The 25045-nt window shown below is 36.0% G+C and overlaps 2 protein-coding genes across 6 annotated transcripts; both read right to left on the bottom strand.

Annotated features, from left to right (window-relative positions):
- Positions 1-828: 828 nt before the first annotated feature.
- LOC132858135 (uncharacterized) lies at positions 829-7159 on the bottom strand. The gene is made up of 8 exons (XM_060888358.1): positions 6967-7159; positions 6533-6612; positions 6339-6371; positions 5692-5817; positions 5147-5200; positions 3224-3344; positions 2745-2817; positions 829-2394 (listed from the first exon to the last, which is right to left on the bottom strand). Exons 2-8 carry the CDS (start codon positions 6579-6581, stop codon positions 1984-1986), a joined length of 867 nt encoding a protein of 288 aa, XP_060744341.1. The 5' UTR covers positions 6582-6612; positions 6967-7159; the 3' UTR covers positions 829-1983.
- Positions 7160-8085: 926 nt separating this feature from the next.
- Positions 8086-25009, bottom strand: mag (myelin associated glycoprotein). 5 transcript variants are annotated; one of them, XM_060888846.1, is made up of 12 exons: positions 24893-25009; positions 16512-16622; positions 15083-15156; positions 14607-14975; positions 14169-14465; positions 13562-13819; positions 13184-13444; positions 12693-13001; positions 12268-12367; positions 11618-11720; positions 10385-10438; positions 8086-10109 (listed from the first exon to the last, which is right to left on the bottom strand). In XM_060888846.1, the coding sequence occupies exons 3-12, from the start codon at positions 15126-15128 to the stop codon at positions 9969-9971; spliced, it is 1938 nt and encodes a 645-aa protein (XP_060744829.1). In that variant the 5' UTR covers positions 15129-15156; positions 16512-16622; positions 24893-25009; the 3' UTR covers positions 8086-9968. The 5 variants fall into 5 exon arrangements, with proteins under 5 accessions (XP_060744829.1, XP_060744828.1, XP_060744831.1 ...); XM_060888845.1 differs by lacking the exon at positions 24893-25009 and adding an exon at positions 19371-19572; XM_060888848.1 differs by lacking the exon at positions 24893-25009 and adding an exon at positions 19375-19572.
- Between the last annotated feature and the right edge of the window lie 36 nt (positions 25010-25045).

Raw genomic sequence — 25045 nt, 5'->3', positions numbered from 1 at the left:
GTTTCCACTGGCACTTTTCCTTGGATTAAAAAGCCATATTTAATCAGTGTATTGTATATAGTCACATGACCTACATTCACAGTGTATACTTATTCTAGTTTATACTCTTTTATGTTTAATAAAGGTAATTAGGTATATCTCTTCAACACATCCACCATGTCTCCTGTTCTTGTGATCTGTCATGACATTTTTCAGTATAATTTTTAGTTTATACTCTCAGAAAAAAACTGTTCTGAATTGTTGTAGGTAAAACCTAACACAGGTTATGCCTTATAGATAGATATTCCAAAAAGCATTCATTCTTAAATATATGAAAGTTTAACTATACAAGTAAACTTGAGAAAATCTTTCATTAACAGTTTAGTATATTTAATAGCTATACGTTGGATACTCGTTCAAAAAGTTCTCTCAGGAGTCTACTGGAGACCTCATACAAGTGTCCCCCTGAGGGACTATTTAAGGTGCTCAATAAAACATTTGTTTCCAGAAAGCTGATATTATACATTTATAAGCATATTATATTACAAACTATATATTAATTGTGCACCATTTAACATACTAATGCATGAATGCTGTCGGCTTTTAGCTAAAACAGACACAATGCACATTGTATATAGATCCATAACGATAAATCATATTTAATTGGTGTATTGTATATAGTCACATGACCTACATTCACAGTGTATACTTATTCTAGTTTATACTCTTTTATGTTTAATAAAGGTATTTAGCATTCTATGCCTGAAGTGGGCAGTATTACATTGTGTAGCCGCACTCAGAGAACACTTTATTAGGTGCATCTGCCTTATGCACAATCAGACACTCACAAACACCCAAATGTTTTATTCCTTAGATAAAACAGCTCAGTTTATGAGACTAAATGTTTCTTTATTTCATTCAATCTCAACCATCAGTGAATAAAAAAGAAGAGTACATATTTACAGTGTATGATTTTATTCAAAACCTGCTATAGACTCGCAATGATTATATATTTTTTAAGAAATTGTGTATTCGTGAGATTTTTTTTCAATAATTTCCAATACTACTATTCAATGGAGCCTGTGGTATTTTTTATTTATTTATTTTTGCAGAGCTGTTAAGTGTCACACATTGAGAGTGACAGTCACGTATTTGGGTCTTTTGTCACGCTCCCGCCACACATTGTATTTCTCACGCAGAAAAACTTGTTGACTATTTATCATATTTAATCTGCCACAGCGCCCAAAATGAATCCGTCCGCACCGCTGTCTCTATGGAACCGGGCAGGAATCAAGCGCGTCTCCGCTGGAGTTCTTAGTCGAGCCTGACACTTATCAGCCAATCAAAAAAAGAGACTACACAATAACCAATGAGAAAATAGCACTATCTGGGTAAGATTTAACGCAACAACCAATATAAAAAAAAAACATTCATTAGAGAGGGTATTTTCGATGGTCATTTGAACCATCGAAACAGCTTGTCTCTGGACGGGACATTGTCCTCAATCTTGACCCTAAAAATGGGCTTGAACTGAACTGTTTTAAATGGGAGCAACATTACAAATGATAAAGGAGTCCAAAAAGGCAACAAACACAATAAACAACACCAGTCATAATCTCTCTCTCTCTCTCTCTCTCTCTCTCTCTCTCTCTCTCACACACACAAAACACATTGTTTTGTGCTCTTTGCTACTTTTTCAACAAGCTCTTGTGCTCTTTGCTACGGCAATCGACAAACTGTCTGTACTGTACATAGCTTCAAAATAGGGGAAGTGTGTTTTCAGTGTTCAGAAAAAGAAGAATAGAAACAAACAAACTGAAAAACATAGATGGGTTTACAAGCTAGTAATGCAAATATTTTGTACTGTTCAAGGTAAATGAAACTTGAAATGCTAAGAACGTAAATAGCAACAATTTCACAGAATTATTCATAGTTAAAATGCCAGAGCCATTCTTCACTGTCCTTCTTAACGATAAACCATACTGTACTGAGAAACTATCCCTGTTAAACCTGGACTTCCTCTAACTCCGCTTGCTTTTCACTTTCCATCCCATCTTCTATGCCTTGATCCCCTCCATCTTGCATTGCTCCTTCTTGAACCACTTCATCTTTCTCCAGTCCATGCTGCACGGTCTGAACTTCCTCTCCTTCATTTGGCTTTTTTATCTGAATCTCTGCATAATCACTCTCTGCTTGTTTTGGATTTAAGTCTCCGTCTTTCTTCTTCTGTAAAAGTGAGTAGTTGATAGAGGCGTAGTCAACTTCAGACACTACTCTTGCTCCTTCTGTATGTTCCTTTCCTAAGAGCTTCCTCTCTTCTTCAGTTCCAGATGTCTTTGTGGAGACGTCAGCAGGAGTCTGTACTTGAAGAGGGTCCTTGTCATCTACCTTATCTTCTTCAGTCTGCATCACCAGCTGGGAAAAAAAATAATAAGCTTCAACTTTTCAGTTAGGGGCATTTAAAGTTCAAGTGTAATCAACTGACATGACTGTCACTGAGGAGCTGCATGAATCAACACTCTGGGTTAGAAATATATCAGCCCCAGTCTCAATTTCAGACTATTGTGTGAAGTAGAACACTACTAGCAACTGGTTAAAATTAGTTGAACATTTGTTGGAAAGTGATTACGTATTACATTATATATTATTTTCATTATTTTTCCTTGCATGAGAAGGGAGATGTTGCTCTGATAGCAGTTAATACCAGGCTCTGTTTGCTCTTAGTCATTTTAGGGGTTTGCACATGATGAAATGTTGAATCTTACTAGTTCATCTTCATGTTTAACATCCTTTAAGGCAATACTTTCTTTGTTTTTGTTTGCATCTTTTGCTCTGCATCTGCACAGAAAATATGTGAAAAAACATTGTGAACAAAAAACATTGAAACAAGATTGACACACTAGAGTCACTTTCCTAGAACTTGAAGGTACAAATGATGACATGAAGTGAGAGCTTTGGTACTTGCATTCCATCTATGCATGTCAACACAAAGAGAGACCCATGCACAGTCACATATACACAATACACAAAAACAACTTTGTACATATTAGTGTTACTATCACCAGCAGGAGCATTAGATACTACAGTCTAGGTTTGAATTAAAAGTGTATTGGAAATGTTCCCCCATCCCAGCATTCGACAGCATTCAACACTAAAAAAATATCTGACACAATCTGACATCTCACAAAAAAAACACCTGATCCTCAAATCAGAATCTAGAATTGTAAATTAAATCTTACTGTACCTGTTGCAGATGGCTACAAAGAACAACACAGTAGAGAAAATAAGTGTTGAACAAATCACTCCCGACAAAAATGTGAGAAATGTCTTTAGGTCCAAATCCTGAAAAAACCTAAATTGTTTGTCTTCAGACAAAGAAAATACAATGATGTAAATAATAAATATTGTATAAAAATGTGTATCACAAACTACATACAGAAAAAAAAGTGAACACTTGTCACAGTAATAACAAATATATGGACTATTTGTGATCTTTTTAAACAATTTTTAAACAACCTTTTAAACAACAAGTGAACAACACATGTTTTTCCTATCTTCCTTTTTATGAAGAATGGTGAAAAGCAGAGAAGGCCTGTTGTCTTTGTCTCCTGATCACAGATGTGTAAGAATTCACAATCCAAATTGAATGAAAAGTTACAGAGCATTAACATTAGTGTAGGTGCATTCCGTTTATTGATTCATGTAGTACAGTCTCAGTCATTTTACCTCATAGAACGTTTGTTTTAGATTATGTGCGCTTTGTTTTCTGTTGGGTTTTCTTAGCTTTTCTTAGTTCTGCTTTTTCTGGTAGTTCTTTCACATGTGGAATGAGGAACTTATCTCATTCTCATTTTGACGCTAGTATGCTCTGACTATTTTAGTTATGAATGTGGCCTGTTACTACGTTAAACTCTCTAAGTTATCTAACCCAATTACTGTATATGCAATCTTTTTAGTCTTTTTAACCTATATTTAGTAATGATGTTGCCATTTGTAAATAATAAAAATTGTGAGAGCAGGCAGTGAAAATTAAGGCTTTTCTTAGTAATTGCCACTGTATATGTATATTCCCCTGTATATTTTATGTTCTAAGCAGCTTTAGTGCTATAATGAGAAGTTTATTAATACCAGAATAAAGGTAGCAGAAGTCCTGGCTATCTGCTATATAACTTAATAATAAAAACTATGAGTATAATACTGAAAAAGACAGCTGTGTGCCTAATGCTGAACCTACAACACCCTTTGCCAAATAAAAAACTTCATCAAGGAGTATAGTTGGTGTATAGAACAAATATGTGTCCAGGAAATAAATCACAATACAACTGTAAAGCAAAAATGGAGACTCATATACATGAAGAATTTAAAGTACTTTTTGATCCATATTGGCCAATATGTACAAACTCTGTTTTCCTTTGTGGTAAATAGAGATACTAGTCAGAAAGAGCAATTATCGAAAAAAATGGTACTAAACATATAGCTTTTATGTCACCTTTATCATATATCAATCACCTTTAACATTATTTACAACTGTGACCCCTCTATAAATTGCTTACACTAGAGTCACATTACTAGAACTCGAAGGAACAAAAGATGACATGAAGTGAGAGCGTTTCGTATGTTTATCTAGAAGAGAATAAAAAATCAACATCTATGAATAAATGATAATGGTTGCACATTATGCATTATGCATGCATTAAGAAGCTACATCTGTCTTGATTTACGATTTAGCTTCAGCACAGCACATTTCCTCAGTCACTCAATGTGTTACTTATTTTCATGGAGATTATTTTTACTCCATTACATTTTCTCTGTATCTCTGTCTAGAACACTGAAACCTCTGTGTGTGTTTTATTGTGGGGTTACTGGAGCTTCAGGCTCACCCTCAGGTTACAGATCATTTGATACTTGGTACAGTTAAAAACCTAAATGTTGTGATCTGATTGCTTTTCCGAGTAGTATTTATTCCCCTTTTTCAAAATTTTAACAGACTCTCATGTCAGTAGTTCAATAAGTACTATAAGCTCTGTGTTGCTTACCAGTTGATGCCACACCTTTCTAGTGTCAGAGTCTTTCTGATTTTTATCATCTAACCATTACCTTATTAATAACATTTTTATCTTATGATTTAGATTCTTCTGCAAGCTTTAGAAATCAAGCTATTGTTTACCTTTAACTGAGCTGCCAGTTCCATGTCCACATTTGTTTAGGGCCACAGTAGTTTCTTAAGAGAGCAAGGTCACATGAAAATATCAAAGATAGTAAACACCAGAGATTACCATAAAAAATCTAACACATGTTTAGCCTACATGACACATGTTTTCATAAAGATTAATCCTTGACTGGGTGTGCAGTTAATAAATATTATTAATCAACGAAGTGGTGTTACGATGTCAATTCTAAATCCCACTCCAACCCCTCACACAAGTTCATTATTTTCCAATAACAAGTTGATCTAAAGCATTAGAAAATGAATTGATTTATAGAACCCTGTGATTTTCTGAAAACTACACAACACCATCAACAAATCAGATTTGCTGTGGTATAAGAACAAATTAATACCTTAATACTTAACTCATTAGGAAATAAAAAAGCATCTATATTAAATCTAACTGTGCCATAAATGAGTAGGTATTAAGAAGGGTAACAGTAAATATAGAATAAAGTGTTATGAATTACTTATTTGAATTCAGAAAAAAATATGAAACAAGGTACCGGTCTTGTTAGTGGAATTACTGGCATTTTTCAGATCACCAGGTTTATTGAAGGAAGTTTTGGTAGAAGATGAATCTGTGACTGTTTTTTGGTGATATGCATTTGTATTCTCTTTGACTGAGGGACCTGCAGAAACATCAGTGGTCTTGCTTAACAACTTGATCAATGTGGTTAAATAAAAAATAGAGAAGATATTCACAGACCTGAAGTTACATCTGAAGTTAGCATCTACGCAACAGTGAATGATTAAAATGTTTCCATTTAACACATCTCTAAACCTCTTTTTAACTGTGAAGCACTGCACAAAGCCACAACAAGCAGTTTGCAGACATTTGCACGTAACACGTAAGAGTTCTAATCTATTATCAGAACTATTGGTGTTTACATTTTACATTTTAAAAAATGTTGAAAAAGAAATATAATTAAGAAATAAAATGGCAAGTTTAGAATGTTTAATTTCTCTCTGATTTGCCGACAGTTATGTTTTTTCTTTTTTTTGATTAATTAAAAAATTATTATTATTGCAGCTTTAATTTATTCTACATACATATTTGCAGTATGAGGGAACATCATTTTGGGGAAAACACAAGAAAAAAGCTTTTGTTAAATAATGATGCAGCATTATTTGACAAATCTAACAGTGATACCTTGAGATGTTGTTGGAATACTTTTAGTAGTCCCTTGGAAATGTAAAAAAAAAAAAAAAAAAGAATAGAATTGTGTTACTGCCTGAAGGAAAGGGGTTTACATGCACACAAATGGGTCATTGCATATTGTATTACTAGACAAATTAATAATTATGTAGAGTAGTATACATGCTATGGTAGAGAGCAGAACCTACCTTTGGCATTTAGTGGGAAGAGCAATACAATGATTATTAGTACATTCATGTCTCAGAATTCCTCAAACTCAAAGCCAGATCTGCACATAATTAAAAACATGCTTACACACAGCTCTCCATTATATAATAACAACAAACAAGAAATTGAATTAGAAGTATATTAACAAATAAGCTTAAACTGCAGCTTTGTCAAACCAACATAATTATGTTGTGTATCCTTGGATAGGCTGCGAGCAATGCCAGCACCACTGAAAAATTACTTTGACGCCACCATGGAAGATTCATGTGCTCTGCCCTGATATCGAAAGCATTGAATCTATTTACCTTAGTGCTTGTAGAACAGAGGTAAGAGCTAAACAGCCACAGTATGCTACTGATTACTATCTACTATCATGATTATTATATTCTTGCATTTAAAAGTCAATCTAACTCACCTTTTTCTTTCCGTCACGTCGTCCTTTCTACAGCACTTGTTAAATTCTGACCGATGAAAGAATTTGTGTGGTGTTGAAGGCTGTTCTAACTGATTTCACATCCTTCCTCAAGCTTTAAAAAGCACTTCTACTTTTTTTCATGCCCCTAAACATTTATTTGTGCACATCTTCTAACCACCAGTACATTCAATCATGCATGACTGCATGACTAAAACACTTTCAAACACACTCTCACACACAGAGACACACAATCTCTCACACACTATTACACATACTCACACACAGACACACACAGATACACACTCTCACACACACACTCACACACATATACACACATAGACATACACACACGTTTTTTCCCTTTCTTTTCATACTGGTGTGTTTAACATACTATTAAATAATTTTACAGTTCCTTAAATGTATTTTTCTTCCTAGAAAAAAATCAAATAAACCTGATAATGAAATAAAATCAAATAAAGACTTGACTTAGAAGTGAAGGTCAATTTGATGTGGGCCACTCTAAACTATTTGAAAAACAAACATCAGTATTCATGACAGGTCAATACAGAGGAATCCCAATCATAGCTAGGTCTCTCCTATTGTATAGTAGTTAATGGCTAATGCAAGCTTTCTCTAAAACACAAGAACAATGTGTCATGCAGCAAATTTATAACATCTTTAGAGACACCATCATCCAGAGAGCAGGGTCAAAAAACTCTTTTAGGCTATTATCTTGACCATCATGAATTCGGTATCAGAACTGAAATGATATTCACACAATGATAGTTTGAAAATATTTCAAAAATATGGGGACTCAATCCTAAAAAAAAGAAAAGAAAAAAAGGAACACTGCTGGTGAACTTTAACCACGTTACACATTCCGACTCACTTTTCTTCCTCAAGGCCAGTGGATGATGTGAAACAAAACCACATGCTAATCACCATCTAAAGTAAGCCCTAGTGGTAGCATGTAATAATGATGCATTTGCATTAATGCATAGCATTTTGTATGTTTTTGTACAGTGTTTTTTATCTAGCAATAAATTTTACATAGCATTTTTATTGTTTACATTGCAATAAAACAAAATATACAGTCTGTGTTTTTATCCCCATCTCGTTTAATTTATTTGTTTGCTTTAAAGATGGCATTGAAGGTGAACATTTTTTAACGGAAAAAAAGAAAAAATTAGCTCTGAACAGTGTTGTTTTATTCAAGGGTTGCAAAGTCCCTGTATAAATTATTATATAACTAAAACAAAAATTCATCATTGTTATCATCACACAGTCAAACGCTTACAAATACTCTTTACAATAAACAATATAGTGAATAATTAGACTGGACTACCAAAATGCTCTCCTAAATATATGCCTTTTTATAAATAAATCTGTTATTAATTGCCTGTTTTATATTTCTGTGCTTCAAATCCAATAAAAACCTTCTCCTAGGTTTTAAAGGATTCACAACATAGAATAGATGCATATTTACATATTTCATATGCCTTCATATTGGTGCTTTTTATGAAATCTTTACAAATTCAAAGTAAGTGATTTTATGTGTTAAATATTTAGTAAACATTGAGTTGTATAGGTTAAGGTTTGATATATGTACATATATTGTACATAGTGATGAATTTGATATAACCTCAATAGAGGATGTTTTAAGGATAATAAATAATACATTTCATTAAAGCACCCCTGGGTAAAGTGATAGTTTTGAATGTGACACTTTTGTGTATTCATTTTAACAGACCTGACGTGACTTCCACTGTTCTTCGAATATGTATTTAGTTGTGTTGGATTGCATTTTGCTGTCTTCATGGCTGGTTGGTTGATATTCTGAATTTACCCTTAGAGTAGAGACTTTGTGAAAAATAATAATAATAATAATAATAATAATTAATAGTAATAATAATAATATAAAAATAAAATATAATAGTCTGGATCTGTGTCTCCAGCTTTGAAATAAAATAAAATACAATTATATATTTGCAAGAAATGGACTACAAGAATGAGGGGTGTAAAGTCCACTCCATTTGCCATGTGTCTTAAATATGTAGAAAAGTAAGGTCATTGACCACTGACACACTTTCCTCTTTAAAACAGTACTTCACTTAGCAATAGCACTGAAATTGCATCTCTATTATTTTTAATAGTCCAAAATACTGCACTCTAAAGTTTTCCAAGGCAAATAAGTGCAGTAATTATATTTTAATCACCTCTTAAGTATGTAACATTTTAAAGGGAATAAATAACTGCAAAAGTTTCTGTTTGATCTAAACATCAACATCATCATCATCATCATCATCATCATCATCATCATCATCATCACTCTGCACTATACAGATAAAATGACCAATAATTAGTCAGCCATTCCTTTAACCCACTTTAAAGAAATTCACTAGGTAAACAATATCCTTCTCCTTACTTTGTGGAGTCACACAAACTTAGAGACAATCTAACAATCACTTTAGGGCATATCATTGGAAATACAGAATGCAAACTTCACTGAGCACTTATCATGGTACACTTAGAAAGTGGCTGAGAAATCCTCTGGATTTGAGAAAACATTCTACTGGAGATAGTGCTAGAACTTCGAGACATGCTGCATGTCTCGTTCCCTGACGCTTCGACTTGCTGCGGACACAGTGTGAATGACCACTAGAGAAAGAGATCCTGGACACAAGCAAGGCAACAAGCACTTAACATAGTAACATTACTATAATCCTGCAAATGGTGTAGAACACCCCTTGCCAGCCTGTTTGGACCCTACACAGCATAAATGCAGAAATGAGATTTAGAGGTATTATATATGGTTGTACATAGGGACTGATTTTGTTTCAGAAACATTACAGTAAAATATGTAAACAAAGCTCAAGCCAATAGAATTATAGGTTTGTTCAATTTTGGCAAGTTAACAGGTATAGTCTAAAGCAAATTGTATTTGTTGGGAACTAGAGGCCACTGTATCCCTTTCAGTCGAGGCTTCAGGGAAGGATCGCGGTTCATTTGGCTTTGATCTCTGTGTAGTCAGTGGTATCATCCCCCCTCCCCAACCCTCCCTCTCTGCGTCGCCCGAGAAAGTTCAGCTCTTGCCTCTCCATGCCTGCAGTTGAGCCAACATGCTGGTAATCGCTGTCTTCTCCCTGCAAAATTAAAACAAGGAATTACTGCCTTCAGAGTCAATTTCAGGACTCATTATCATTTATTTTTTTCCCCATTGTGTATCCTCATAAAATAATGACATGAGTTGGCAATCAAAAGCAGGTTGTTAGGTTAAACGTAGCAAAGCCAAAGAAGCCAAGCATTTGCATCATGTTAGGCAAAAACTAATGTAATGAATGAAGTTTAAAGAAAATATAGTCTCAGTGTTTTCTACATAGGAGTACTTGTACTCCAGCTGTTAATTTGTTAGCCTTACCGTGCTTTCTTCTAGGATGGAATTAAACCTAGAGCCCAGCAGCTCAGTCTTAAGCTGTTAAGTTAGGGAAAAGACAAAAAGACAAAGAATGCAGAAAAGCAATGAAGGAGGAAAGAATAATCAGGAAATGCTTTGAAGCAAAGGCCATCATCAGGCATGCAACTATCCACACCTAAACTCCTAAAACTACACCACTTTGTAATAATGGGAAACAACGTATTTATAGATAAATAAAACTCAGGCTGTTTCTTTTACAACATCTTTTTCCTTTTTAACGTATCTTGCATATTTTACATTTTTGGCCATGTGACAAAAATGAGAAGTCATATCGGATGTGGCTTTTTTTTCGTAAACATGCCTAAAGCATATGTGCATATTGCTGGCATCATCTTTCAGTGTCAAGATTCTGACAAAACAACAATGGATGACAACAACAGCAGTGACTATATTCAGTGAAGGATGAATAAATTGGTGATTTACTTGAAATTTGGGCAAATTATTCGATTCAAGCTAAACCGAAAGGAAGCTACAATACTGAACCTGAGTACAGTAGATCACTCAAGAAATGGCAATGCGTGGGCACAAACAAACATAACGAAAATGTTAAAGTGCCTCAAGGGTAAGTTCAAAACAGACAAACATTTGAATCAAGATAGAGGGCATGGTTGCTTAATGTGCTTTGAACAACTTCTTTGTCTTCTGTGGAAATACGCAACAGCTCAGAGGTCAAAGAGGAACACAAACTTGAACACAACTATTACTGCATTTATTTGTTCCTTCTTCTAGGATGAAATGTCTCACCTATCTCATTTGTTTTTTTGTAAAACATTACGTGTCCATTCAGGATGTTTTGGGGGACAAATATGAAATGTCAAGAGAGACCGATCAAATCTGAGCATGCAATCAGTATTGGGCAGTGAAGCTTGTAATGTGAACATAGCTTACGACATCCAACGAGAGTATGAAGGAAGTGTCTTTTGATATTTTATTTAGGGTTCTAAATTTATTTGTGTTAAATTTAAGCAGAATCCTACAGTCCACAATGGACTACAAAGACATAAACTATTACACATTGACGTTGAGTGTACAGAATCGAATAAATTAGATTTAATCCTATTTTTGGTGCCATTGCAAAGCATGTAACAACCCCAAGACATCAGCAATACACCACTATAAACAACTGTACATGTAAAAATAGTGTTATAATCATAATTCATCGGCATAATATCTCACCACTTTTTTCCTGAGACTTTGTTTGTCCTTCTTGACTGCGCTGTAGTACATGGAGGGATTCTCCACTCTAGAGCCCACGTCCTGCCCAGGGTTGCCATTCTCTCTGGAGGTTGGAGTCAGAGGATCAGACTCTGTCTCACATGGAACGACGCTATTGACTAGCTCAGGGCAACACTATAAGCCTGGGCATCCATTTTGAGAAAGGCAGATTACTTTTGCCCCCCTAACCAAGAGACTCTTGTGAATTGCTTTTTTTGGTTTCATTGTCAAAATAGGTGGAACTGTTTTGTTTTTTTTTACTGTTGGTTGGAGCATAATAGTGGTTGTATATTAGCTGAAACACTGAGGTTAAGTGCCTTTGCTTTGTTTAGCTTAGCTTAGTGTTTGAGTCTAGAAAGCAATGGAAGGCAAATCAAAGTCTTGTTAGTCTGGTCATCTGGAGTCCACATCATGGCCAACGCTGTCATTTTGTTTGCCAACTCGTTGCATGTACCATCTTACCATTTGATCAAATTGTTTCAGCTCTGAATGGGTCACGTATATACCAAGATCCAAAAGAAACACATTTAAGAATGGATGACTAGGCTTTGGTGTTTCCTTGCTTTGCCCCTTTTCCCAGATCTGTCCAACGGGTATGGTAAATTACTTACTTTTTATTGTTTTGTCCCACATATCTTACAGCTGCAATGATAAAAGCAATAACTGCCACTCCTCCAATGGTTCCCACTATCACAGCCATCAGGTATTTTTCTGAAACATGATACAAATGTGTTAATAAAAAAATAATAATAATATAAATGGTTGCAATCAATCATTGTCATCATCATCATTATGTTTTCAAAAAAGCATAACAAATTTGAACAAGGCACACTTAATTTATCTGATCAAAAGTAAGGTAAAGGTCTATTTAAAGTATAGTTAATCCCTGATTAAGAAAAAATCCCATCATGCAATTAAATGGGCAAACCGCACTACAAATGCTGCGTATAACATCAAAATATTTAAAGTCAATAAATCACCTGGATTAGGTTTATTAAGATTTTATTACATTATAACATCTTAAGGCTGAACTCACTTTCTTGCTGTAGCTCCAGCCGAATAGACTGAGAGCCATAAATGTTAGAAATGCCGCATTGTACATGAACAGCTATGTCTTCGTTGTTCTCCCGGTCACCCTTCTCCCTCAGTTTGATCATGCCAGTTGATGTATAGCCATCTGAATGCGTGTAGAAGTTGAAATGGCCATTTGTATCATTAATGGTGATGTTGCGGTCAGGCAGGTAGAATACAATGGATGGCTCAGGATTCCCTGTGGCTATGCAGACACACTGCACACCCTCTCGCACTATGGTGCACTTGGACTCATCCAGTAAAATAGGAGCAACTATGGGGACAGAAAGAAGGGTCAGGAACTTCTAAATTTAATTTAACTTCGTCTTATCTTATGTAAAGAAATCAGAAGCTCTACGTATTCTCATTCCCTAATGTCCTTATCTGCCTGAAAGTCTCATTTAACATTTAGCTTCATTTGTTCTCAGAAATTTGATAAAATTTTAGATAACTCACACTCCACAGTGATATTTAGAGAACTGCTTGCCCGGCCATATTCATTCTCAGCCAGGCAGCGGTATGTGCCATCTGCCTGTGGGTCGATTTCTGTAAGCTCAAGTATGGACAACTCTTCAGCTTTTATGGTTCCAATCAGTGCTCCATCCTTCAGCCAGGTAAGTGTAGGGACAGGATTGCCCTTGCTACTGCAATAGAGAGCCAGAGAGGAGTCCTCCATGACCACCAAAGATTCATTCACCACTGGTTTTCTTGGGGGATCTATTAGACAAACCAACAAACAAAGTATAGAGACTGGCCTAGGGGCAAATGAAGGTAATAATCAAAAAGACACAAAAATAAATCAGAAAATACAACAAGAGATACATAAAGACTTACATCTGACAGTCAAGTACAGGGAGGAGTTCATTGTCCCATAGCCATTTTCCCCTACACAGGTGTATATACCTTCCTGCTCTGCAGTCAAAATATCCAGAAAAAAAGAAGCATTTGAGGCAGTTTCTGACATCAGCAGTTCATCCCCAAAGAACCATGAAATCTGCGGTATAGGGTTGCTGTCCACATCACAGTGAAGTATCACAGAGCTCCCTTCCATGACTTCCTGAGAGACATTTACCCAGACTTTGCGAGGAGCATCTAGAGAGAGAAAGTATTTAATACATATAATTGGTCAGCAAGAACAATCTTAACCTAACATGTATTTTATTCTTTCACTCAAAAAAAGCTGTATTCAACAGCACTTATTGCCTCTAGTTTAATGAAACTATCTGAATTATCCTTGAATTACACTCCCAAAGAGCAAAGATGGAATTATATCCAGCCCACTGAACAATGTTATGTTCAATGAATTAAAAGTGTGTCCCAAATTTTGGTTTTATCTCACTTTAAACTATTTATTGCTGAACACTGTTAACAGTAATCAGGTAATGCTTTCCTTCAAAAATCATTTAGCTTGTAAGAGAAAGCTAATGGTTTATATACTCACACTTGACATCCAGAAAGATGATACGCTCATAGACTAAAGTGGTGTTGGGGTAATGGACATTACAGCCCACCATTTGTGCATTGTGCATAGCTTTGGGTGTAAAAGTAAGTGTGCTAGACATCACTGCTGTGTTGCCTTCCTCCACATAGTCTGCTGTAAAATGAGGTTCAGGGAGATATTCTGTGAACATCCAGTGGATCTCAGGACTCATGTCAGGACAGTTGTCTGGAGCATAGCACGTCAATTCCAATGTCTTATCACTGACTATTTCTTCGGGAACATCAATTTTGGGCTGGTCTAAGAAAGAAGCAGAGATTCCAAATGCTTAAAGTTATTTAGCCATTTATTTTCATGAACCAATGGACATATCTCTGCGGACCAGTAGTCCAAACATATTATCAAACATATTGTCATATTATACTATTATAGTGGTCTTACCCAACACCTTGAGCTCAGTGAAATCTGGGAATGTGTAGATGTTTGCTCCTCCTAGATCGGCTCTGAAGTAGTACCTCCCTGCATGCTCGACTCCAAGGTTGCTGATTTGCAGCGTGCAGTTCTTCTGTGAGAGGTCACCCAAGAGCTTAGAACGGCCTTTGTAGCTTTCATGCACAATGTCTGTGCGAGATTTGAAAACCACTGGAGGGAAAAGTTGTGGATAGGGTTGGCCAAAATACCAGATTCCATGTGTGCCCCTGTATGGCCTGACTCCTGAGGGGTACATGAATGTGCATGGGATTACCACACAGGAGTTAGTCATTGCTGACATGTCCCTGGGCATCCATACATTCCATTGAGCATGTAAATCTGTAAAAAAAAAAAAGGCATTTAATAATTTAAGAGGGGAAGGAAATCTTGCAAGTGGGATGTCATTTTCAGTCCATAATTGATACCAACAGAGAAGAGGTTATTACCTCTTACAAGTAGCAGTAAAGGCAGCAGCAGTTCCAAGGACTTCATAGTGTCGGTTCAATTCAGGACCATTAACCTGAAAACATTTCACATCAAATATTTAAGCATAAATTTATATAAAATGTACACTGTGAATGTTCTTGTATAAACCAAAAATAATTAACAGCATGAATAGTTATGAATCTTGACTACAGTTAATCAACTGAATTTCTTTTGCCACTTTTACAATATCCTTGTTATAAAAAAACACACAAAAAAAGTCACTTTAACATTCAAGTAAAAATACATTCATTAAAAAAAAACAAAAATATCATAAAATCATATCAGTTTTATATATTAACTAATTTGACCTTGCAGTGTGTAACAACCTGTTAAGTCATTTGGCAAAAAAACACCTCTACCTCTCTAAAATTGATCTCTAATACTTTTGAATCAGCTGCCTTATTCAGTTCTCTAAACACAGCAAACACAAGATAAATGGGACTAGAATGATCATCCATAAAATTAGGGTTCTTAGTGAACAACAAATATTATCTTGCTTACACACAGCCCCCAAAGCAACCATATCCTTACATCAGACATGACACTCAGCACCTGATGTCTACAAAGCTGCAGTGTGTGGGAGAACAGAATAGCTCAGTGTGATGTCAGACTTTGCTTCTTCGTGACACAGATACGTGGTGATGACGCATCATTCAGAAATCATTAGCCACAGTGCAATGGCATTACCAACTGCTTCAGTTTATTTACAGGCTGTAATGGTGTGCCACCATTGTGCATTTCCTTGTTAAGGCTACACACACATATACACACACATCATTTTATCTTCCTTTTTTCTGTCTCACACACAAAGACACATTCTCAGAAAAAAATCAACACATCCTTATGAACAGACGGGCACCACAGATGGGGAGATTTGGAATGGATTGCTTAAGAAATCTCCATGATGGACATGTTGGAAATTTCCCCAGACAGCTCAAGCTCATAAGCCTGACTCACTGATACAAACATAAAACTTCTGTTCATTTAAAAAAAGAGATAATCAAAAAAAAAAGGTGTGTAATCAATGCTTTGACAACCAAACATTTACTACACTGAAAAGATGGAACGGCTCATAATCGTACATAGCACATTTGAGGAGATGATTCATACCTAGCCAAATCTGCAAAATGCATAAAACTATTCAAAAATTTTTGGCCAAATCTTTGTTGTTCTACATAACTTTGGCAATTATCTTGACCACTTTAAACTCACTTACTGAAGCAGTAAAACATCCATGCCATCATATCTACAGCAAGATCTATGTACCAGTTGACTGTGACTATGAGTAAACATCAGTGCCTCTCCAGCACTGAAACACTGCCCAAGCAAAACAAGCACACCATTCATAGCAAACAAACAAGACTTTCACAGAATGGCCAAAGTACTTGCCTCATACCAGCTCCAGCTCGCTGCTCTGTTCTGGCCTTCTGAAGGCTGACGCTCAGTTCTTCCTGCTCTGTTTCTGCGAAAGCGCCACTGCTTCGCTTCTCTTGGAGATCACTGAAAGTCCAGGAGACAAAGACATGGTTCGGGAAAGGAGATGATAAAAGCATGCATTAGTTATGGATTTGAGTGAATGCTTGCAGTGGGCAGATCTGAATATGCAGACATTTCCCTCCATGCTCCAAACCCACACCAAACATTCCTCTTTATTGGCATCCATCAATCTAGTTCTCCTTCAGAGCCTTCACTGTGACTTGCAACCAATTACACTGTATCTACAGGATGTAATGTCTAAAAACTTTAAAATATCTAAATTAACATTAGATACTTTAGTTTGATTTTATACAATTAGATCATTTAAAATATCTGAAATAACATCATAATCATTTGTGAAACTGAATATTGAATGTGAAATTACACTCATCAGGAGGTGTACAGTATGAAAATAATTTCTACACCTCCTGATGACCTTATGATGGCAAACACTATCATTATCTGTTTTATCTTTATCTCAGATCATAAATATCAGATGCATTTATTGAACTAGCTTCATCTATAAAAATGGTTTATTTACTATTATTAACTATAGTTGTTATATACTAAGCCTGATTCTCCAGATCTGTTTCTTTGCAGTATTCCATACAGCATAAGAGAGTTGGCATATGTAGGTTGAGAGCCTTTCTGAATGTTTTCTCTTTTTTTTTTTTTTTTAAAGATGTATGACTTCTATAAACTTAGAGGGTTAGAGAACTTCATCCACTGGACAAGGGAACAACTGTAATATAGAGTAGATTTACGTAGTAAAGATGAAAGGAAGACAGTCAGCGATGGAAGCACAACAAAGCAGACAGTGTAAAGTTCATGACACACAACATGCCACAGCATCCCACACACAAGGAAAAGTTGTTCCTACACACTGACTGAAACACACTCCATTACAAAACTGTTAGTACAACTTACAACAAAGGAGTAATGTGACCTTGTTAAGCAAATCATAATCATCTATAATGGAGAGAGAGAGAGAGAGAGAGAGAGAGAGAGAGAGAGAGAGAGAGAGAGAGAGAGAGAGAGAGAGAGAATCAGAAAGAGCATCAGTGAGAGCACCAGACAGAGAGAAAGCATGAGAGAGAGAAACCCAAGAGGTTTAAGACATATGATGGTGCCTGCTATTAGATGAACAGTGTGAAGTCATGGGAGGACTGCTGAGTACACTCATTCATTTCTTTAAAATGGGTTATTCTCATTGAAAATTCAATTTCCAGGATGTAACCTTCAAAATAAAATTAAAAGGAAACATTTTGTATTTAAGTTAGAAGGAATTTATCAGGAACAGGCCGATGCACAGCTTGCCTTGTGGTTAGCCCATGACGTGCACCCCATACACCAGCACAGGTGTCTACTAAAATTACCCGAGGACCAGATGGTCTCAAAACATGACTTCTCCCTTGAGTTTGAGAGTAGGCCTATTGTATATTTGTGTATACTCAGTAAGCAAAGTCTTAATAAAATGGCTAATTAAGTTAGACTGCTGGGTTTTGGTGACAAAACAAATGTAAATATAAAATGATGAAAACCATCCTGTTGTAGCTGTGTGAAAACTGTGTGAGGTCCAAAATGACATTTTAGAAATAAGATGCATTTCTTTACTTAAAACCTCCCATATTTAAACATTACATATATTACAGCCTGCTTCTATTTTTTTTTAGATGTTCACACATTTGGAGCCAGTCGGGCAATTGCTCAGTTGTGGCCTTGGACTTGTTTGTTCTCATGTTTTCTTGTAGATTTTGAGCAACTGATTAGTCACCAAAATACATTGGCAAGTCTTATACTCTCTCAAGTCAGCTTTGCTGTGTATGTAAGCAGTGTTATTTATCTTATTTTATACCGACTTGCATCTATGGGCAGATGGTGTACTCAGTGGTCTCTCTGTGCTACACTGTAGCTTCCTGCCCACACCTCAGGGTGGAGAGACTGAGGCCTGGTTCCAATTCAGAGGAGGATTTTCTCCTTTATTTAAATTGCTATTCTGAATAAAATAAAGCAATCCATTTTCAGTTTAACTGCTTTTTGTGATTCAATAGTATATAAATTCCTTTAAGGGTTGTTAAAAATAACCATATGCTGAACACAATCTAAAAATAGACAAAAATAGAAATGACCCGACGCTGAAACAAATTTAGATAATGTAAATAGAAATGACAAATGCTGACCAAAATGTCATTAACAATTAAGCAAAAGATTTAATAATTGCAAACGTTTTCATAATTGCATACTTGCCAGTGACAGGTCCTCGAAGGAAAGGATTAAATTAAATTCATCTTTAACTAACTACATAAAACAACAAGGGATAACCTGGTTCTCAGTAAAGCAATGAAACCTGTCAATGCAATAATAGCTAAATTTGTATTAATAAGAAAAATAAAGTGAGCATACATCCCAGGTTTTACACCCCCTCCTTAACCTCAGCATCTCTTGCTATTTCTCTGTCACTCTAGCCATGCATTGGCTCTGTCTCAGTAACATCCTGCACACTTATGCCAGCAAATGCAATCCTCTCCAAGCCGCCCACACTCAAGCTTATCTCCAGAACAGCGTGACACCATCATAGACACGACTCCTTCTCTGACCGCCACAAATACCAATGCAAACAAGTCAAATTCATAAAAATTACAAAAAGCCAACCAGAATATTGCTATTATTTTCTAGATGTAATTGTAAACCATTAGAAAAAATATACAAGCTCACAAAAAAAATGGCTATAGATTTTACACAAGCACACCAAGTTTAATTTTTAATACTCACCCACCAAATCACTCCAGGCCTCCTCTTCTGGTCAAATAGCAAGCATTAATCAGCAGAGATCGCAGCCGTACCCTGATACACACATCCCCTTGTACCACCCAACCTGAAGTCAAGTTCATTCCATCTCTCCTCCCCTTGTACCTTGCCCCAACGCTCTCTCCACTCCCTCTATGCTAGATGGGGATGTCAGGGCTGCAGTGTACAGAGCATTGTTCTACTGGTGAGGCCATTCACAAACCGACCCCCGATGCTGTTCATGGCACAATAAGCACCACTGTTCCTCTGGCACAACAAAAAAAAATAGTTGAAGCAGTGGAACAAATGAAGGGATGCAGAGAAAAGAATAAGAAATATGTGATTTCTATGCTGGGAGGAATGACTATGTGATTGAAAATGCAAATAGGTCAAAAGGAGTGATGATATGTTTGGCTTTTTCTCTGGATTCTCTGGAGTTAAACTTGTGATGACTCAGGAGCAGAATCACCACAGTGGCCCGCCAGCACACCACAATTTTAGCGGTTTAAAACTAGTAGCAAAAATTCATCAGTATCCCTCTACAGATAATGACACTTCCTAGCAGGGATGAAAAACTCGGAAATAATTCTGCACATTTATTAGAAATATATAATAGTCTAAAATATAATATAATAGAGTCGATTTACCAAAACCCATTTCAGCACTTATCACTTCTTGTACATTTGTTCAAAATATGCATATATATAAATATATTTCTTACCATTTTAAAATTATATCATATTAAATTATTTTAAAATTAAATATGATATCATTTTAAAATGGTAAGAAATATATTTTAAATTATTAAAAAAAAATTTTTTTTTAAATAATTGCTTCATTTCTCATTGGCACAATTCTGAACAATATCTAAGAAATAACAATGGCACAGAAGACTAAAGACATATTTTTTCTTGAAGAAGCTGAATTTGATGAATCTTATAGTTTTTTTTATTTGTTTGCTTGTTTGTTTGTTTGTTTGTTTTTTAATCACATCGACTTGTGAGTTTTCTTTCAATGCTGAAGACATGTCCTTTCATTAAGTTGGATACAGGCTTTACCAAAATGTTTAAATGTAAAATGTGTATGTGTAAATGTTTGCATGCCCTTAGGACAACATGGAACGTGATTGACAAAATAGTCAAATAATGTATGTTAAGTTAATGCTAAAGAAAAAGGAAACAATAATACTGTGTTAAAAGTGTGTCCTTTTGAAATAGGATAAAACATGTATATATCGCCATAGCAAATATATATGATGGTTCAAGTGGTTAAGGCTCTGGGTTGTAGATGGAAGGATCAGGGTTCAAGCCCCAGCACTGCCAAGCTGCCACTGTTGGGAACTTGAGCAAGGCCTGCAACCCTCTCTGTTCCAGGGTTTCAAAAACCTCCAAAAGTTGGGATATGTGAAGAAAAAATTGCACTGTGCTGTAAAGTATATGTAACAAAAATATAGGCTTATATAAAGAAAAACAGTATGTAAAATGGTACTTATTTTACATAAATATTAATCTCACATTTTTCCATTTTTGTCATCTAGAAATTGTAGAATTGCAAAGTTGTAGACTCTGCTGAAAACTTTTACACTGATGTTAAAAATAATGTTAAAAATAGAATTGTGATTATCTAAAAATTTAAGACAGCTGAATGTAAAGGACACCACAATCGTCCAATTTCTAAACTCCTACGTTTTGTGGCGTTATGTTTTCTTAACACGGCACTATGACACAGATATGATGTCATTGGTTTAGATAACACTGTACCTTACTTTTTCATGGTCTCTATCTGACAATAGTATACTTCATTCATGAAATGACAATCCAAATGTTACACTCCCAAGCTCCCAATACACAAACACACACAAACACACACTCTCATGCCTGCCTCTTGTGTCTCCAGACACAGAGTTTATTGTTCCAACAGGCCAGTTCGAGCCTGACACCACACGACACAGGGAAGTTGATGTAAACTGATAATTGTCCATCACATCCAACCCTCTCCGCCTTCTTATATTATCTGGAATGTTTGTCTCAGCTCATTTTTCGTTCTTATTCTCTACAGTAAATACCAATCATGCTTTTCTACGTTACATTACAGTACAGCCGAATACATGTCCCTTTACCAAACCCCCCTTGCTTGCACTCGACTTCATTTGTAAAGGTCATGATGTCAGAGCTGCGCAGGCCAGTGCTTGTGCCCTTCAGGACAGGCTCACTGCTAAACAAAAGGGCTATTGTCTCTATCGCTGTTTGGGGAGACAGACTAGATGGATTGGGTTTATGGAAGAATGGAAAGATGCAGGAGATTGTAGAGAGAAGAGTCATGGAACTGAGTGACTCTGACAAAAACGTGTGAAGTATTGGAATGACGACCAGCCTCAGAGGTCTGAGGTACCACACTAGAGTGTGTAAACTACTGCTCTGATAAAGCACTCAAATTTCAGTCTATTGCAGTCTACTAAGAAAACAGGAGGTAAACAAATTTTAAAATATAATAATGCTGAAATTCAGGGGCTCTTATCTTTAGGCCTCTTATCCACAGAGGGCTGATAGGGCTACAAGCTTTTATTCCACCCAACCAAGGTGAAGTCAGGTTTAACTTCTGACAGATTGGAATGAAGCCACCTGCAGATAACATTGTTTTGTAAATGCATTGTACATGAACAATATTAATACATTTGGACTTGGTTTGTTCCATGAGCTTCATATCTATGTATCAGGTTTATATGAAAGTAAAAACCTCTCACTCATTGATCAGAACTCTGATGCCAATATGTGAAGAGTGGTTTCAAAAAGAACCAGTAAGCTTTTCAAAAAAGAGGGAACATAGAAACTATTGACTTAACATTACAAATAATTTGATACACTCAGCCAAGTCACCCAAGTCCATACAAACAGACCCAACATAGCATCAGATCACACTGTGATACTATGGATGGGAAGTGTTACAGCACATATGTCCTGGATGGACAGCTGTTTTTTGGGAGTCACGCAAGTCCTTGAAGTTATGAAAAAAATTTCCTGATGGATCCTCCGGTCCTCAAGTAATCCATAGAAACATATGCCTTAGAGGAATTGCAGAAGATGGATGTCTTGTTTACTACTTGCTTGGTGCAGACTGTGGCTTTAGTAATAGCTAGGCATTAAGATCGTATGCAGATCGTATTGGTATTTGTGGGTGGTCCTACTTCCTTCTTTGTTGCATGGGTGCAGTAGTATACTGTCCTTTACTGTAGGATTTGAATGGAGCTCACAACCACATTTTCACTGGGTTAGGGAAGCACGCATAGTTGCTATAATTTAGCAACATGAGATAACAGGTCTCTGGGGGTTGATGTAATTGTAAAAAAAAGGAGGTTTTGTGAATTCACACTGCACTTGTGTTATGCCCTGCAAGGTCCATCACAGGAAGGTATTTACTGCTGATAACCCACTAAGAGCTTATGATAACACAGGTTCTTTGTAAGAACTCTATTTGTGGTATTCACAGCCTTAAGCCCTCACATCCCCCTGCAACACAAAGAGGTGTTTCTTGTTCCACAGAGAGCTTTTTACGTGCACCTAAAGGCTTGATGACCAAAACCACACAAGTATCAACATCTGTTATTTTTTGACCCATGACTCAAAAAATTGGCATTTACATGGTGTCTATTAATGTCACAGTATGAACAATACACTTCCCCTCATGTTTGTCTTTGTTGTGGGTTTAACTGCAGTTTGTTGGTCTTAGGCAATAACTGCTGTCTTTTCTGAACCTAGAAGGACAATGATGGCTTTCTCAACAGGTTTCATACTTTTCTTGGGATCTACCATTTTGCCCATGCACTTTCTCATCAACCAAACTCTCCTCTATTAAAATGAGCTGTGTTTCAGTAAACAGGCAACATTGAAAGTGATGTGAGATAGCATCCATTTTATACATCACTCTTATACTCTTAAACTTCTCTTAAATAAGCACTGCATACCTAATAGGCAAGTAATGCCTGTTCTCAACCATGGTGTGTTCACATGCTGACTGTGTGAATTACGAATAACATTGCAGCTCCATATTAATTGTGCCACAAGCCATAACAATGCACACTTACATCCATGAAAATGATATAAGTCTACAATACAACAATGCAATTTCTGTACAAATTAGTCCATGTAAATCCATTTAACAACCAAACCTGTATATAAATCACACAAACAATAATATATTATGCTTAATGAAAGTCAGGCAATAAATATAGTATGCTTACCAACCCGTACAATAACTTCAGTAAATAAACTTAGAACTTAGGTTTTTGCTACATATCGTTACTTCTATGAGTCATTTAGCAAGAATGACCAAAAACTAAATTTTTAAGAGAATGAGAAGTAGTATGATGCTATACACACCCAGGAAAGCAACTACACATAACATTAGGATGAAAGCTGACAGCATTTAATCATAAAACATTAACCATTCATTTATTTATTTTTAGAAACATCTTTATCCATAGCCAATCCCCAGAGAACTGGGCATGAGGAAACTGGGCATGGACTTCTGGTCTATTGCAGGGCACCAACACACACACAGACAAACAGACAAACACACAATCATACACTTATTCACACCTAGGGGACAATTTAGACTTTCTAATCACCATGCATGTTTTTGGGAGGTTGGAGGAAACCAGAGAACCTGAAGAAAACTTACAGACATGGGGAAAGTACTGTATGCACACACAAAACTGAACCTAGGAGCTTGGAGTGGTGAGACAACCGCACATTATTGTCTTGTGATATATTGTGGTATAAAGAGTTAGTAATTATTTCAAGTGGCTTGTTTGTCCAGTTCACATGGGTCTTCTTTAATCTATCTTCTTACATTATTTCTAATTATACACAATGCTTACTGACAGGTGACAGGTTATGAATTGGTGTGTCAGTCGTAGCTGCATGGATCTTAACTTAGTAACTTCATTTTAAACGTTACAATTTTTATTCTGTTTCTATATTGAATTAATTGAATCTTTTTTTAGGATCATGACTAAACCTGAAACTAATGTACCAAAACACTACATGCCTACATCACACTGAAGACTATTTAAGTATGTAGTTGATTTCTGCCTGTGATCTGCTTGAGCAGGCATTGCTTTCGTGTACAGCAACAACCATTCATGCTTTAATGTATATCAGTACACAAGGAACTGAGAATATTTTTATGCCTACAGTCAGTAAACATCAGAACATTTTAACTATTAACCAATAAAAATTTATATATGTAATATAACTCACTTGATACTTGTTCATGCTGAAAGGTAGTAACTATTTGGACAATATCACAATTAAATACTAATTAAAACTGATATTTCTATCTTCTTTCGCATTTAAAGTAACCACAATTTAGAGCAGACAATATTTTACAAAGTATTACAAAATTGCAGACCTGTGATTCATATTTTAGCATTTAATCTGACTTCTAATAATCTATTGTTCTAAACCTTGAATGGTTCACAGGTAATATTACAGAAACAGCACACTTACCTTAGAGGAAGATCCTCACTCCCTAAACAGCACGACTAAAATGCCAGCAATGCCAGTGTGATGCAAATCTCCTTCCCCATGGCATCTGTGTGCCCAAGCCCTCCCTTTTCATCCCACCGTCTACCAGATCCACTCCACCCGATGATCATGCAC

This window comes from Tachysurus vachellii, chromosome 15 (genome assembly GCF_030014155.1).
Source record: "Tachysurus vachellii isolate PV-2020 chromosome 15, HZAU_Pvac_v1, whole genome shotgun sequence".
Lineage (NCBI taxonomy): Eukaryota > Metazoa > Chordata > Actinopteri > Siluriformes > Bagridae > Tachysurus > Tachysurus vachellii.
The sequence above is the reverse complement of the archived record's forward strand: the minus strand, read 5'-3'. Positions and strand labels throughout refer to the sequence as shown.